The sequence below is a fragment of the Mesoplodon bidens genome (assembly GCF_964165515.1).
Source record: "Mesoplodon bidens genome assembly, chromosome: 13".
Lineage (NCBI taxonomy): Eukaryota > Metazoa > Chordata > Mammalia > Artiodactyla > Ziphiidae > Mesoplodon > Mesoplodon bidens.
This window is the reverse complement of record NC_138169.1, coordinates 20,309,336-20,325,807: the sequence shown is the minus strand read 5'-3', so window position 1 is coordinate 20,325,807 and position 16,472 is coordinate 20,309,336. Positions and strand designations below refer to the sequence as shown.

At 52.2% G+C, this 16,472-nt stretch overlaps 1 protein-coding gene across 1 annotated transcript in view; it reads right to left on the bottom strand.

The window, feature by feature from the left end:
- The window catches only part of MYO18B (myosin XVIIIB), a 228,253-nt gene that overhangs the window by 67,713 nt on the left and 144,068 nt on the right, over positions 1–16,472 (bottom strand). Inside the window, exon 34 of the mRNA XM_081251759.1 lies at positions 1,132–1,245. Within this exon, the coding sequence (XP_081107885.1) occupies positions 1,132–1,245 (114 nt within the window). The remainder of the gene's footprint in view (positions 1–1,131; positions 1,246–16,472) is intronic.

Here is a 16,472-nt window from a genome sequence, read left to right as displayed (position 1 = left end):
CCTGTAAGGGAGGCCATGGCTGTGTTAATGAATGGTGTGTGTGTGTGTGTGTGTGTGTGTGCGCGCGCGCGCGCGCTGGGCCTGCCTGCGACTGCGTGAATGCAGCATGTCTGTACGTGAATGGATATATGACCGTATAAGCCTACCTGGGAATCTACATACCTACAGTTTAAGTGTGCATGGTGCACACATGTCAGTGATCTCAATAAATATGGCTAAACTTAAATGTATATCTTACCTACGAGGGCATTTATTTTATATGTGGGTCTGGTGATTTTGTATGTGAGTGTGTACATTCATCCTTGCGTGCGCATGTGTGTGAATGTTTGCAGGCAAGTTCCCCTTGATCTGGCACAAATAAAATCTGGGACAAAAGGGCCAATGGAGATCTTGAGAAAAGCTTTTGCCAGTAAATCTCTAGCTCTGTCTAAACTTCGGATTTCACATGTTGCGTATAAATTTAAGCCAACCCTGTACATCTAGACGGGGCACTTAGAAACCCACACCCAATCTTCACCAACATAATAGATCCATAATATATGTTCATTTGTTCCTGCTCAGCATTGAGCACACAGTAGGCCCATTACAGACGGCTGGGTCTCTCTTAGGAGTGAGCCCAAGTGGGCCCACAGGGCTACCCTTGGCTCTTAGAAGAAAGGATGTGAAGAAGTAGCCCAACAATAGTGACCAAGTGCTCTTGGGGGTGATGTGTGTGTGTGTGTGTGTGTGTGCGTGTACGTGTGCATGTGCAGGTCTACAATAGATGGCTGGGAGCTGCTTTCGGGGGGGGCACAGTGTGGGCTCACAATAGATACCTGTGCTCCCACTTCAGGTGCTGAGCGAACAACAGGCTCGTACTGGAAGCATCCCCATGGGGCTGAGCACACACTGGGTGCACAGCAGTGTTCCTGGCCTCCCTTCGCACAGGTGAGCACACAGCTGACCCTCACGTGTGCCCTTACACTTTTGTAACGCTCAGCTCTGAGTAGGCTGCCTGTGCTCTCAGAGCGGCCAGCACCCAGTAGGTCTACAATGGATATCTGTACCTCCAAGAACAGTACAGTGAGTGCCCCGGTCCCTCCTCTAATGCTGCGCACACAGTAGGCCGCCCACCCCAGGAGGGACCGGTACCAGGCTCTTGCTGCGGGTCATGCTCTCCAGCTCGCTGTGCATGCTCTCCAGGTCGGCTGTCAGCGCCTTCTGGGTCTTCAAGGCATCCTCACACTTGGCTTCACTCTGCTGCAGCTGGACGAGGCAGGAGGGGGAGGGGAAAGGGAGAGAGGCCTTGTGACACTGTCTCCTGGAACGTCCCTCCCCTCCAGCCCAGCCCGGCCCCTCCCAGGCAGAAGAGTACTTTACAGGCAACCCTCCCCTCTTCACGGGTGTTCATCAACCCCCAGAGTGGGAAGCAGAGGTGTTTGCAGTAGGGGCAGCTGGGTTCTGAGCCCACTCAAAATGGAACTAGCACTGCCCCAAGAAGTAAAGCCAGGTCACCCCCAATTCAGTGCCAGGAGCGAGTCCCCAGTTCCGTTCAGCAGATATTTGCTGCCGCCCACTCAGTGCCAGGCACGGGGCATGCACAGAACAGTCAAGGTGGCCCCTGCCCTCCCGTTGGGGAGACAGGCAGGGACAGGTAGTGACAGTGCCTCTGAGGGTACCAGGAAGGGCAGTGTATGGGGACCCCGGAACACAGGATGGGAGCTGGGAAGCCTTCCTGGAGGAGGTGCTCATAGTTCGTTCAGTGGGGACTTGCCAAGTAGACATATTTAACCAGAGTTGTGAACCCCCTTTTAAATGGTAGGCAAAATATTCTGTGTGTGAGTATTTCCTGGTACATGACTTTCACTAGATTCTCGATGGTTAAGAGCCACTGACTCAAAGTTTCTCCTCCTCACCCTTTCTTTCTCTTCCTTCTGTCCATATGGACACAGTAGGCCTCCTATCCTAGCAAAGTGGGGCCATGGAGATAGGTACAATGACCTGTGTGGCCCCAGAAGACAGACGTTTTTCCCCGGAGAGACCACATTCACGCACAAACCCTAAGTTCGTTCTGTGATTGAGTTTCCCCCTGATTTCTGAACCCTAGAATCTCCAAGCAGAAAACCACCTTATAAATCACTGAAGGCAAACATTTGAGGTTCAGAGAGGGGTGGCGCCTTGTCTGAAGTCACAGAGCTACAAGAAACAAAGACACCACTTGTATCGTCCAGACCAGCTCGCTTTCTCTACTGCCAGGCCACTGTCCCTCCAAAATAGTAAATGAGATTAAGGCTGGTGCTAACAGATACGGGAAAAAGAAAAGCCAACTAGACTCCTACTGAAATGACATGCACACAATCTGATTCCCGAGGCCACCCAGTGAAGGGAGCGCATTGATTTATGAAAGGAAAATGAGAGAGCCAGGGCAAAGGATGCCCCAAGGACAGCTGACCAAGGCGGGGGCTCTGTGGGGAGAGTCCGCCTGGGACCGTTTTCATCTTCCAAACTGGGCAGAGAACATCTTCCTCGGAATGTCCAGGAGCTCATCCCAGATGCCAGAATAACAGTAATGACACGGGAGGTGGGGAGCAGGCAGGCTGCCATTCATTCCAATATCGCCTGTCAGTCCTCCTGGCAGATCTGGGAGGTGTGCACTGCTAATACCCCCATTACGCAAGCTGGGAAACCGAGGCCCCAGCCTCCTCCCGCAGCTTCCCCACATGGCACCCTAATCCCAGCCCCACCCCACTGCCAGCAGCCTCAGCCCACAAAAGCCCCATCTTCAAGGTGCCAAAGAAAGCGTATTTCTGCAGCTGGGCTCCGTGCTGGGCCTGGGAGGAGGGCTCGGTGGCCCGTTTCCCTCAGCGACTGGAAGGGATCAAGACACACTGAGAAAAATGATGTGGAGCAAGGGAGGTAACTGGCATTGTTAGAGCATAATCGATGGAGGAAATAAGAAGTCAGGCGCAGTCTCATCTTCCCCGCAGGCGACTCCAGGGCCTCTGGGAAGGGGGGCGCTGCGGGGGGGGGGCCGTGGGCTGGGGATGGAGGGCTGCCCAAAGCCAGCCCTGGATTCATGCATAAGTCAGAGGTCTTGCTAAGGAGAGGCATTTAAACTAAGACCTAAATGATGCAAAGGAGACAGCCAGGTAGAGCTTTAAGTGGAAAGGTGCCCTGAGTGGAGGCAACAGCAAGTGCAAAGGTCCTGAGACAGGAACAGGAAGGAACTCCGTGCTGCAGAACAGAAAGACAGCCAGTGGAGCTGGCCAGCTACACAGAGAAGGCCAGGAGGAGGCGATGCTGAGAAAGTGGATGGGGATCACATCAGTGAGGCTTGTGAGCCAGGACGCAAAGCTTAGCTTTGTTTTTAGACTGTAGGAGAACCACGGCTGCTCTCTGAGGACTGAGGAGGAGGGTGGCATGATCTCCCTCTGGCTGCTGTGGGGAGGAGGGGCTTTGGTGGAAAGAGTAGCAACAGGGCAGCCAGAGAGGATGCTGCTGTGGTTTTCCAGGAAGAGGGTGGTGGAGGTGCTCCAGTCGGAGAGGAAGGAGAGGAAGTGGAGAGAAATGGAAGGGTCTGCACAGGGCGGTGTGCAAGGAACAAAAGAAATGGGCAGGCAGGAGCAGATGGGCCAGCGTGGGAGAGGATGTCAGATAACTAGTAGTGGAAGGGAGGTGTCCGGCGGGGCCCCGCTGCCAGGCCAAGTTGCTCGGCCCAGGGCCAGGAGGCAGGTGAGAGCCATTGTGAGTAGCTCGACAGGGCAGAGCCGATAGACAACAGCAGTTCCCATCTGCTGAGCCCCTCCTCCAGCTGAAGGAGGGTTTCATCAACATGATGCTGCTGGTTCTCTGAGCCCCTGGAGAAAGAAGGCTCTATTTTTATCCCCATTTTACAGATGGTACACCTAGACATGCTCCTTCCTTTCCCCAGTCTCTCTGGGGCAAGCAGGGAGAGGGACGATTTATCCCCAGGCAGAAAGGAGCGCAGAGACAGCATGCAGGCAGTGGAGGGCCTGCTGGCATTAGTCCTAGCTCCCACCGGGCTGGAGAGAGGATTATCTTGGCCCTGATGGTTTGGGCATGAGTGGCCACACCGGCTACTGTTGCTTGGGGACCATTTCCAGGGCACTGGGCTCTAGCTGCCTTGCTTCACAATAGCGCCACAGCCCCTCTAGAAGAAAGGCGCCACCGTGAGGACCAACTGACATCGGAGGAAACTGAGGCTCACTGAGGGGAAGCAACTTGCTCACAGGCACACGGCCGGCAGCAGAGGAGCCTGGTTGTTCCAACTCCAGAGCCCAAACCTTAACCACTGGGCTCCGCTGCCCCCCATGGAATGCCACTCTCTGGAAAGAGTAACATGGATTAAAATAAAGAGAGAGGGGCTTCCCTGGTGGCGCAGTGGTTGAGAGTCCACCTGCCGATGCAGGGGACACAGGTTCGTGCCCCGGTCCGGGAAGATCCCACGTGCCGCGGAGCAGCTAGGCCCGTGAGCCATGGCCGCTGAGCCTGCGCGTCTGGAGCCTGTGCTCTGCAACGGGAGAAGCCACAACAGTGAGAGGCCCGCGTACCAAAAAAATAAAAAATAAAATAAAGAGAGAATTCCAACTGCGGAGAAAACAGCCCAGTGGCTTGGTGCTACCATGTAAGCCACTCAAGCCGTGTCACAGTGACCTGAGCCAGGCGGGGACTGTGAGAGGTAGACACATCAGGAAGAACGGACAGAACTTGGAGTCTGAACGCACGTGGTGGCGCCAAGGAAACACGTCATGACCGGAGCCTTCCAGGGATGCGCGAGTTCATCCCAAAGGGAAGAGGCAGGAAAGCAACCCGTGTGGCATCTGCTAAGCGCCAGGTGCACCACGAGCGGGGCCAGAGCGTGGGCACTGGGGCCAGACCTGGGGGGTCTGCCTCTCGAGCCAGTCACTGAACTCACCACGCCTCAGTTTCCTCATCTGTAGAGTGGGAACGGTCACGTCCTACCACCCATGCGGGATAAACCAGTGAAAACATGAGCGTGCTTAGCACAGCACCCGGCACTGAGAAAACACCAAAAAAGCAACGGTGGACGTCGCTGTTGTCTCCTTCAGCCCTTAACAGCCTGAGAAGTGGGGACTTTTAACCCCGTTTTAGAGGTGAAAGTGCCAGAGGCCAAGTGAGCTGTCAAGGTCACGTGGCCAGGGGGAGGCAGGACCTGGACCACAATCCCAGGGAGGGTTTTTAGGCTTCCTGGCAGACTGGGATGTATGCAGGGAGGGTGCCAACCCCAGAGGCACACAAGTCAAGCAGGCCCGGATTTTCACTGGGCCTGGGGCTATTGCAGCAACACTAGGAATCCCCCAGCCTGTGGCCTCTGCCGGGCAGGCCCGGGATTGCTGCTGGCGAGCCGTCTTAATGCTGAGCTTTAAAAATTTCAATTTATTACACTTCAGGGAGCAGGAAGAAATACAGGCCATCTCAGGCCTATCTTCCATTATGGTTGACGTGGCGTAAGAATAACTCACTGCACATTATTTCCATATTGGGGTTGTTTGGCCGACGTTTTTATGAAGTCAGGTGGCAAATGGTGTCAGGGCTGAGATCAGATCCCTCAGCGGTGCAATGCTGCCACCGCTACTCTGACAGTGTCCTCCCGGAAGGAGGTCCGGTGGCGCAGTCAGAGAGCAGCCGGCTGACAAGCGACTCCCCAGGAAGGGTTCTTGGGGTCCCACCTCCAGCCCTGGCAGCCAGCCTGGCTATGAGGATCCCACACCCCTTTCAGCTCCAAGTCACCATCCAGTCCCCATGGACAAGCCCTCCCACGTTCCAAGCAGACCTCCACAGCATGGGGTGGGGAGCGCTGGGGGAGAAAAAGGCCCCCGGGATTTCCATCCCTCTCCAGACCCAGCATGGGGCAGGACCCACAACGGGCTCTCAGTGACACAACTGATTTGAGTTTCGTACAAGTTCATGTTTTTCTTTCCTTCCATATCTTGTTTCTTGAAAAATCAATACAATAACCTGCAAAGTATGTGGGTACAAGGCACCAAAATGCCTTTAACAGCCAGAAACTCATCTCCCCCTTGCACACGTCCGGTCACGCTATCATTCACTTATTAGATCAGCCACCCTTCCCCAGGGGCTGCTGAAAGGCAGGTTGTCATTTCCTCTCCAGCCCCTGAGCCAGGAGCCCTCTACCAAATGGACACCTTTGTGCATGAACAAAGGGTGTCGAAGCTCTGGCCTGGGGACATGTGGTGAGGTCCTGACTCTTGGACCAGTGTGGGAGGACAGTGAGGGTCCTCAAAGTCTGAGTTCTGGGGGGCAAGATGAGACGAGCGGCATGCAGGCTCGAAGCGCTGCAGCGGCCCGGGGGCTGCCGTGCTCAGGGGTTAGGAGCCTGCGCTCTGACACGGTGCCAGGCGTGGCTCCGCCGTCACTCATTTAACCCTGACAACAACACGCGGAGCTGGGGTCAATGGCCATTCTTGTTGCTACTGCTGAGGAAACTGAGGGGTAGAGGGGTGAAGTGACTTACCTAAGGTCACCCCGGTACTACGTGGCAGAGCTGGCAAATGGAACTAGGCAGCCTGGCCGCCAGGCTGTTATGCTGCACTCCCCTAACAGCAGTGCCCACCACGCATGCTCCAGAGGGAAAATCTGGTGATGGGACTGCACACGCCTGCTCTCATTTCTTTTGACAGCAGCATCCTATCTTCTCTGCAAGAAGGTCCACCCCGCAAATGTCCATGATGGGGCCAACCCTCCTCCCTCAAGCCCAGAGAAGATGCATGTAACTCAGCCTAGCCAGGCAGAGCACCACCTCCTGCTGGCCATAGTAGTTGGTCGTGGGACAACAGCATGACTGACACCAGGATTTTGTCTGCGACTACAGACACAAGATTGGCTCCTTCTGATGCAGGATATAAGCTTGGAGTGTCTGGGGGCCCTCCTGCCACCAAGAAGGAAGAGATTGCCTAAGAATACAAGGTGACATCAAGACCGTTGAGGCAAGAGACACATTCTTGATGACATGGTTGGAGCACCTAGATCCAGCCAAGCCTGAAGGCAATCGTAGCCTCAGAACTTTTCAGATATTTTGGCCAATAACGTCCCTTTTTCTGCTTGAGCAAATTAGAGCTGGGTTGCTGTTACCCAGAACCCAGATATAGGATGAGTGAGCAAGTCAGAAGAGCTAATACATGCACAGGGTCAGCCACAGAGTAAACAATCAGAACTGTGGTGAGAGTGTTTGCTGATGCTCTTCTGTCACAAGTTGGATCAAAGTAGCTCCCTCCAAAACCCTGTGACAGAATAACAAACATCTCTTTAACTATTCTGTGTATGGATCCCTCCTCATGGGGGATAAACAGTCCCCCTTCTGGACTGTTCAATGGGGAGAAGGAGGAGGGATGGATTTCTTCAGCACCAACCATATCAGGCACAGTATAAGCCTTGATGCTTATTATGACCGTAGCCCACAACAGCCCTGCAAGGGAGGAATCAGCCTGGGCAGGGGAGTGACTTACCCAAGGTCAGAGTCAAGTCCACGAGACTCTAAACCCAGGCTGTTTCTGGGCCACCACCAGCCCCCTCTGCACACAGTCTTTCTCTATTGCTGAATTCATCTCAGGCGTTCTCTCCCCAGCACCCACCCCCTCTCATTCAGTGGGAGGGCGATTGAGATTCCCAGCACACAGACAGCAACTACAAACCAATGAATAGCATTACTTTCCTATGCAATGCCATCTGCCCGCTTTAAATACCTGGGTAAAATGTTTGCTCTGGACTTATTAGGCTACGAGATGAGTTGGCTTGACACACGGAATGAGGTGGGGAAAAAGGGAAAATTCTGATATTTCAGCACAGCGGTTAGAACCTGGATTTCTGGGTCTGACTGAACAACTCAGAAGATTTAAAAATACCACACTGCAAACGTCACAGGGAAGTGCTCTAAGAAATGGTGGCTTTGGCAGGCTGATCTTAACACATGCCTTGACATCCCATCAGTGTACTTGGAAGAGTCAACCTTCAGTAGGAAGGCTTTCCCTGAAGGGAATCACCAATATCTCAAACTACAGACGGCCCTGATAGGGAACAAATTTAGTAAATGCAACATATTAAAAATGTCAGGTCAGGTCCACCAATGGTCTGTCCAACTCAGAAGTTTGATGACAGTGGCCTCAAGGGAAAGTTCCTCAGACCATATGGTGGTTACTCTCTGTGTCCTTGATCTCCAACTATTCGGGCATATACTAAACATTCCATGATTTTCCTTACATTGTGCTAGACAACCATCGTTTATGGATGTACTGAAATGCTTTCTGAGGATTTACTGTTTCCATCATCGTCATCTTCAGAGTAATAATAATCAGGATGAGTAGTGGAATAATAATAACTGCTTTCTGTGGATGCTGACCACGTGTCTGTTCATTTACAACATGTACCCCGTCTATGAAGTACACAGTTTCATCTTCATTTTATCGATGAGGAAACTGAGGCTCAGAGAGGTCAGTTAATTTGTCAAGGTCGCACAGCTATTAAACGGTGACTGGAGCCAGGACACGAACTGAGGTCTCTTTTAAACGCACAGCTTTTCCTTGTGAGCCCTGTGGCATGTGCTTACCACCTGCTGAGTAAAGCAGGTCTCCTTTTACTTGTTTTAAGTCTGCTTCTTTGAGGGTTTAGGAGTCCTTTCTAATTTTGTGTCATAGGATCTAAGGATGGGACAGGTGCTACATGATAGAACAGACTTCAAGAATTTCCTTCCTGACTTCCCTCTGGTGACAATGGATTTGTAACACACAGGTGCTCTCCAAAGAGAGAAAGAAAACAACAACAACAACAACAACAACAACACTTGGAAAAGCAGGATAAAATACTCAAAAAAGGTTCTCCCTGCCCCCATCCTATTCACGCCCCCCCACCTTTTAAAATTATATTCCAGCTCTCCAGTGCTCCTCTAAATAATTAGTACAATGTCTGAGGCCTCCACGTCTTGTCTTCCCGCTGGACAGCGGGCTCTGGAGGGTCACTGGGTCTTGCTCACCTCTGGGGGCCCACACAGTAGGGACTCCACACCCACGTGCTGAGGCAAGGCTGCGAGGGCAGCTCAGCGCATCACTGAGCCGGCCCCTGTCGGCGGGGCTGCCCACGTCTGCAGCCTGAGCTGCCCACCACCCACGGCGGCTCGCAAGAGCCCCGAATGCCCCCTCGGGAGGCCACCCGCTGCCTGGCTGCCCCCGGCTCCCCCTGAGCACAGATCTCTGACCCCGATGCCAGCGGTGTCCAGAGAGAGGCTTCACGGGAAGGACAAGGGGCGGGGGCAGGACCCTGCCTGTAGGAGCAGATGAGCTGGACGGGGAAAGCAGCCACAGACACGTTCGGCAAACCCCGGGGCCCCGAGCGGGCCCTTTCTGTAAAGCTGGAAGGAAGTCTGTCCGGGTCACACGGGGGCAACCCAGTCAAGGCCCAGTTTCCGGGTGGGCCGGGCAGAGGGTGTTCTCATGAGACTTCCCTTTAATAAAAGGGTTCTTTTGCGCACACAAAAATACACACATACTTGAAAAGCACCAGGAGAGATTAAGTCTTCCTTCCTCACTTTACAAAAGAAATCTCTGAAGCTGCCCTCCCTCCCCGCCCGCTTGAGACAGTGCACACTGGGGAGGGGCTGGATGGCCTCCAGGGGTACACCCTACGGAAATGCACACACATGTGCCTCCCCCATGTAAGAGAGCGTGGGGAAATGTTCATAGCAGCTCTATTCTTAACAACCAAAATCTAGATGACTTACTTGTCCATCAATAGCAAAGTGGCTAAACTGTGATACAGTCTCATAAACTAGCAAGGAGAATGAAGCGGCTAAGACATATGGTAACATCAGCAAGTTTCGTCTATATCGATGGAACAAAGAAAGCTAGACACAACGTGAGAACAGGCGGAGGATGGGAATTCAGCCAAGGGGTAACATGAGCGGATGGGTAACCGAGGAACAGCTTTTAAATGCGCATCTGGTTCATTGGCTTCTCCCCTAAACCTATGGGTACCTTTTGAGAACAGGCCTTACGGAGAGGCCCGAATTACTTAGGGCTTGAGGCGCTGGCTCTACGGTGACCAGCTCACCCCTGTTTGCCTGGGACTTTTTTGGTTTTAAAATCAGAAGTCCCATGTCCCGGGAACACGCTCAGACCCACACAAATCCAAATGGCTCTGAAGTGAAAAACACGTAGCTTCAAATTCCAGGGCACCCAGATGGAGGAACCTTCACCACACAATTGGCCTGAACTCTCCCAAAATGCCAGCGTCATAAAATACAAAGACAGACTGAGGCTCTACGGATGGTATCACTGAGCACAGGCTGTTACACATTCTAGGTTGGATCCTGAACAGGGAGAAAAATTGTTACAAAGAACATCAGTAAAACAACAGGCAAAATTTGAATAGTCAGCAGATAAGATCAGGGGTCAGCAAACTTCTCCTTCAAGGACAAGCTAGACAATATTTTAGGCCATGCAGGCCAAGAGGCAAAATTGAAGTATATATGCAGGTACTTCTCTAACCGTAAATGTAGCCGTTTGAAAACGAAAACCATTCTTAGCTCTCAGGCTGTAATAAGAGAAACAAAAACAGGACAACAATGAAAAAATAGGCAGCATGGGCTGGATTTGGCCTGTGAGCCATAGTTCACTAACCCCTGGATTAGAAAACAGTATTTTATCAATGTTAAAATTTCTGATTTTGATTAGGGTAAAGGAACCTCACGTCTGTAACTGGTTTTCAAATAATTCAGAGAATGTGATTTAGTGAGAAAATGATAAAGCAAATGTGGCAAAATGTTAAAAAGTGAGGGCTCTAGGTGAAGGATCCAAAGGAGTCCTTTGAATTATTTTTGTAAATTTTTGGTAAATTTGAAATTCTTTCAAAGCACATTATTTAAAATCCATCCCAGTTGCCCCCCAAACTCTGTGACTTTGGGCAGGATTCTCATACGCTGAGCTTCCTCCCACATAAAATGGGCCTAATACCAGCTGCTTCCTATGGAGACTCACCCCACCCCGTGGGGCCCTATTCACGCACAGAGCACTGCTGTGTGCAGACACGCTTCTGTACTCTGGCCCCAGAGAGGAAAGGCCCCTCTACTCATGGAGCTCACTACATTCAAGTGGGTTGGGGGCATAAGATTCGGTCATGACCTCTAAGTGCTTGGCCCTGTGCCTGGCACGGTGTAAGCCACGGGTGCCTGCCATCAACGTTCCCGTGGTTATGATTACCCTGGTGGGTGGCCAGGCTGCTCTGGGGGCCTGGCACTCCATAGTTGAATAGTACCAGGCCCTTTGGGAGAGACGCATAGGTGGTGTTCCCCGTCTGCAAGGAAACCAGCCTTTTCCCACATCATTCATCACAGCCCTGGAAGTGTCAGTATTTGTGGGGTGAACAGGCTCCGGATAACCATGTTTTTAACCAATTACAATTTGGACTTTATCTCCTCTGACAGGAGGTTATGTTAATATTGAATCAATTCACTCCAACACAATCTTTTTTTTAGAAAAGTCTCTTCAAATAAAACATCCAAGCCACCTGTTCTGTGGTTCCGGGCTGGAGAGAAGTGCTCCCTAAGTGCTCGCTCACACGAAAGACTCCTGTCAGGATTGTCCTCCCAGAGCTTGTTGGTTATCTTCAACGTCTCACGGAAGCGCGGGTGACCCCTGGTGACCACCATCCTGATTAAGGGCACTGGGGATCCTCAGTCGTCTGCGCACTAGCAGGGACCACTGGGGGTTCACTGTGTGGGATATGCACCAGGCCTAACGGCCCACCTGAGGGACACTGAAGCGGAGCAGGAATCCCCCAGTGGAGGGGCCGACAGGAGCACTGGGGCTTCCAGACGGGCTGGGAGAGCCCAGAGTGGGCAGCGGGCCAACAGGAGGTAAACTGGTAGTTTGGGGGGCTGGTTATCATACTGCCAGGGGTTGAAGTCAGACTCTGCGGGTTCCAGTCCCACCTCAATCTCTTCTGAGCTTTTTGTGACTCAAGCAAAGAGGTAACTGTGATAGAATGATCTGGACTGTCCTGGGGGAAGCCCAGGAGCTCGTGAGAGAAAGGAGCTGGGCCCCTCCCCCAGACCCTGGAGGTCAGAGATGGCTCCTAGAGACGAGGCCCAAACCCAAGTTCGGAGGACGACTAGATGCCCATCAGGCAAAGAGGTTTCAGTGGGAGAAGCGAGTGTCCGGGAGAAGGCATGGCTTGGTGTGGGGACCCCAAGACGGTCTAAGCTGCTGGTCAGAGGTGACGGGAAGGTAGGAGCTGGACTGTACATCTTTAAAGGTCACGTTGAGGCACGTGGACTGTACTCTGAGGGCAATGGGGAGCCACTGATGGATCCTGAATGCAAAGAACCATGATTGTGTTTATATTTTAAAAATCTCTCTCCAAAGATCAGGGGGCAGAAAGATTGCTCGGACAAGACCGAGGCCAGCAGACTTGAGAGAATTCCAAATGAGAGATGCAGGTGGTGTGTGATAAGAGGGGAGAAGCGAGGAGGGGCTAGATTCCAGAGCTCTTCAGGGGGCACAATGGCTGAGACTCAGCAACAGCTTTGTCCTCAGGAAGAAGGCGGGAACACGGCCCCCTGGCATGAATTAAGTAAACAACTGAAGAGCTCAGTGCAAACTCTTCTCCATTTAACAAAACAAAACAAAAAAAGCAAATAACATAGTTCCTTTAGGGAGGAGGCAAAGGTCAAGGCGTGAATCAAATTTAAACAAAAAGCCGCCACTGCCCGGGAGCAGACATCACCTTCCACTTTCCCCTCGGAGCCAAGTGCCGGCATCTGCTGCTCACAGATGTTATTTATGCACAGTGATTATCTCAATGATATATCTTGGTTGTTGGAACTGCTTCTGTCTCCAGATTATTTTGTTTCCAGTGGAAGCATTCCATGGGAATTAATTAGTAATTGCTCCTGAAGAATAGGTGTCATTAGACCCACGCCACACATGGCCTCATCTACCTGTCCACGAGGTCTTGTGAAACCCTGGGCCCAGGATCCAAAGTCTTCCACCAGCTGACTCCGGGGGGTGGGACGCAGGGGCCAGTGGGCAGCTCTACATTTAAAAATCATTGTCTTGTAGTTTTCAATTTAGAGAATTCCTTTGAATCCAGGGTCTAGGGTTCTTTATACCAGCCCAATAGCTGGGAATATCAGGCTCTTTTTTTTTAGGTAAGAAAAAGGAGCCTCTGAAAGGCAGGGTGACTTGCTCAGAATCGTACAGCTAATTAAGTAGCAGAGGCAGGCTCTGAACTCACAAGGTGTGTGTCTTTCCTCCAGGAGTCTTGCATGTTTTATCCCCCAGTCTTCAGCCTCAGATGTTAGCTGAGGCAGAGCCAAGTCTCCCAATGGAGGGAAACTGGGCAAAAGAGCCAAATAATCTTCTCGGGATTCTAGATGGTAGGGCAATGGGCAGAGGGGAGTGCCTGTCCACCTGGGAAGAAGGCAGGGGCACTGTGAGACGCTCTGCCTAGGGGAACCCTCCCATGCCTCTGCTTGAGCCCGGCGTGCCACACATCACTGCTTCACTTGGGCCTAGAATCCTGCTGGGTTTTTTTTGTGTGTGTGTGGTACACGGGCCTCTCACTGCTGTGGCCTCTCCCGTCGCAGAGCACAGGCTCCGGACGCGCAGGCTCAGCGGCCATGGCTCACGGGCCCAGCCGCTCCGCGGCATGTGGGATCTTCCCGGACCGGGGCGCAAACCCGTGTCCCCTGCGTCGGCAGGCAGACTCTCAACCACTGCGCCACCAGGGAAGCCCCTGCCGTTTTTTTTTTTACAAGCACTTCTGACCGTGCCCTTCCCCGCTCTGTAGCTCTCTATGGCTCCCTATCACCTTTGGGATAAAACCCAAACTCCTTAGTTGGGCTCACTAAACCATTCACGAGCCGACTCTAGCCTCGCTGACCGACACTACCCTCTCTGCTCTTCCCCGGGGAACGCTGCACACCGGCCACACTAGGCCAAGCGGAAGACGCTCCCTGTCTCCTCCCGCCCCCGGCCCTGGTGCTCCCTCCCACAACTCCCATGTGCATCTTACCCAGCCAGCCATTCGTTCCCACCTTTAAGGAGACAGCTGAAGCCACCAGCTCCCCTCTCACAGCTAAATCAAGGGCATCCTCTTCAGCTAAACCCCAACATTTTGCCAGGAAAGATCTCATCACCCTGCTGGCCACAGTCTGCTCCTAGGTCGGCCTCTCGCCTAGACTGGGAGCCCCTCTCGGGAAGGGTTCTTCCTTATCCCCACAGCCTGGCTTCGAATTCGTCCAGAGTGGACACCTTATCAGTATCTGCTGAACTCACACAGTTCACTAACAGGTGCTTTCAAAAGCATTCATTCCCTCATCTTTGCCCTCAGAGAGAAAACCTTTCTCTAGGTTACCCAGCACCATGGTTAGCGAGCTGTAGAGGCTGCAGAGGGTGTTCCAGCTTCTCAAGCCTTCGCGGGCTAGACCTCATTGCCCCCACCCCCACAAGTGCCTGGGACACGAGGCGATGACGATGCTCCGCTTCAGGAGAAGGGTTCACGGAGGTCCTGTCACACGGCGAAGGTCACAACATTAGCAAGTGTGGGATCCAGTTCTCCTGACTCAATATTTAATGAACTGTAAAATTGGTTAAACTAGGCTCTGTCATACTAATATAACCTCACCATCAGTTTTCTCATCTGCAAAATGGGCCTATGCCATGGAACTTGAAAGTGTGTTTTGAGGGGTAAACGAGGCCCATGATTCCCAAATGGTGGTCCTAAGACCAGCACTGGAATCCCCTCATGTGACTGTTGAAAATGTAGATCCTGGGGCTTCCCTGGTGGCGCAGTGGTTAAGAATTCGCCTGCCGATGCAGGGAACACGGGTTCGAGCCCTGGTCTGGGAAGATCCCACATGCTGCGGAGCAACTAAGCCTGGGTGCTGTAGCTACCGAGCCTGTGCTCTAGAGCCTGCAAGCCGCAACTATGGAGCCCACGTGCCACAACTACTGAAACCCGCGCTCCGCAACAAGAGAAGCCACCGCAATGAGAAGCCCGTGCACCGCAACGAAGAGTAGCCCCTGCTCGCCACAACTAGAGAAAGCCCACCCACAGCCACGAAGACACAACGCAGCCAAAATTAAATTAATTAATTTTTTAAAAATGTAGATCCTGGGTCTCAATGGGAAGAAAAAACGAGGAGGGGGGGCCTGTAAATCTGTGACTTTTAAACGGTACTTAAGTTATCAGATGTGCAGCCAAGTTTGGGGACCCCGAAAATTCCAAGGAAAAGCCTGATACATAGTAGGTGATTGAAAAATGTTAGCATCGTGGGTACAGAACTGTCGGCGCTGGCGGCATTAAGATATACGCTGCTGTGTGCGGTTGGGTAAATTATTCAACCTCTCAGAGCCTGTTTCCTTATTAGTAAAATGGGTCAAAAATAGAAATAGCCACCTCCAAGGGTTCTGGTGAGGATGATCTAAGTAACGCACTTCCAGCTGCCACACCGACCATCTACCAGTCCTGTCAGCTCCAAACCAGCCCCCACTTTGCCTCCTCTCACCATCCCCACAACCATTTAACCCAGGAGACCCTTTCCTCCAGCCTAGAGGGTACTCTAGCCTCCTAACGGCAGGCACTCACCCCTCCTCAATCCCCTCCCCACACAGAGGAGTGATCCTCTGAATCCAATTACGTCATGCTCTGCTCAAAACGTCCCAACGGCTTCTCATCACCCCTGGAATAAAATCCAAACCTCCCAGGCCCTGCACGTTCTGGTCTCTGCATGCTTCTCCTTCTCCCAGGGGAGTTTAGCTGATCACCCAAGCTAAACGAGACCCCTTGCAATTCCCTATTCCCTTTATTATTTATAATAACCCCACTTATTTCCTTTACTACCTGAATTAAGGTGTGGGATACTTCTGTTTGTTTGTATCATTGTTTGCTTGTCCTCTTTTCCAGCAGACATCAGTTTCAAAGGGAGAGGACCATGCCTGTCTTACTAACTGTAATATACTTAGATGTAGCACATCGCCTGACACTCAGTAGATGCTGCATAAATACTGAATGAAGGAATGAATGGAATAGTCCAGCACCATACCCAGCAGTGAAGACATAGCCGGCACCAAAGTTAGCTCCCTCTCCCTTCCCCCCTCCCGTCTGCTCTCCCTGCCTCTGTCCCTGGAGGCTTCAGGTAAAGGACAAATACCGTACACGGGAGAGGAGAGAGAGCAATGCCCAATGTCATCGCTACTTTATTTGATTAGCTCTGACTCTGGCAGGCGGGACACGTGTGCTGGGAGCCAAAGCAACTGTACCCTGACCTCTGGTCCACACGATCCCATCCTTATAACAATTTCCATGACAACAGCAACAGAAAGCCAAGGCTGTGAATTCTCTTTGATAGGAGCCGGATGCAGAGACGGGGAAGAAGGACTTTCAGAAGAATGAAGCTCTTTGATTCAGCTCAAGGCGCTTTCACTAAACACCACTATTTT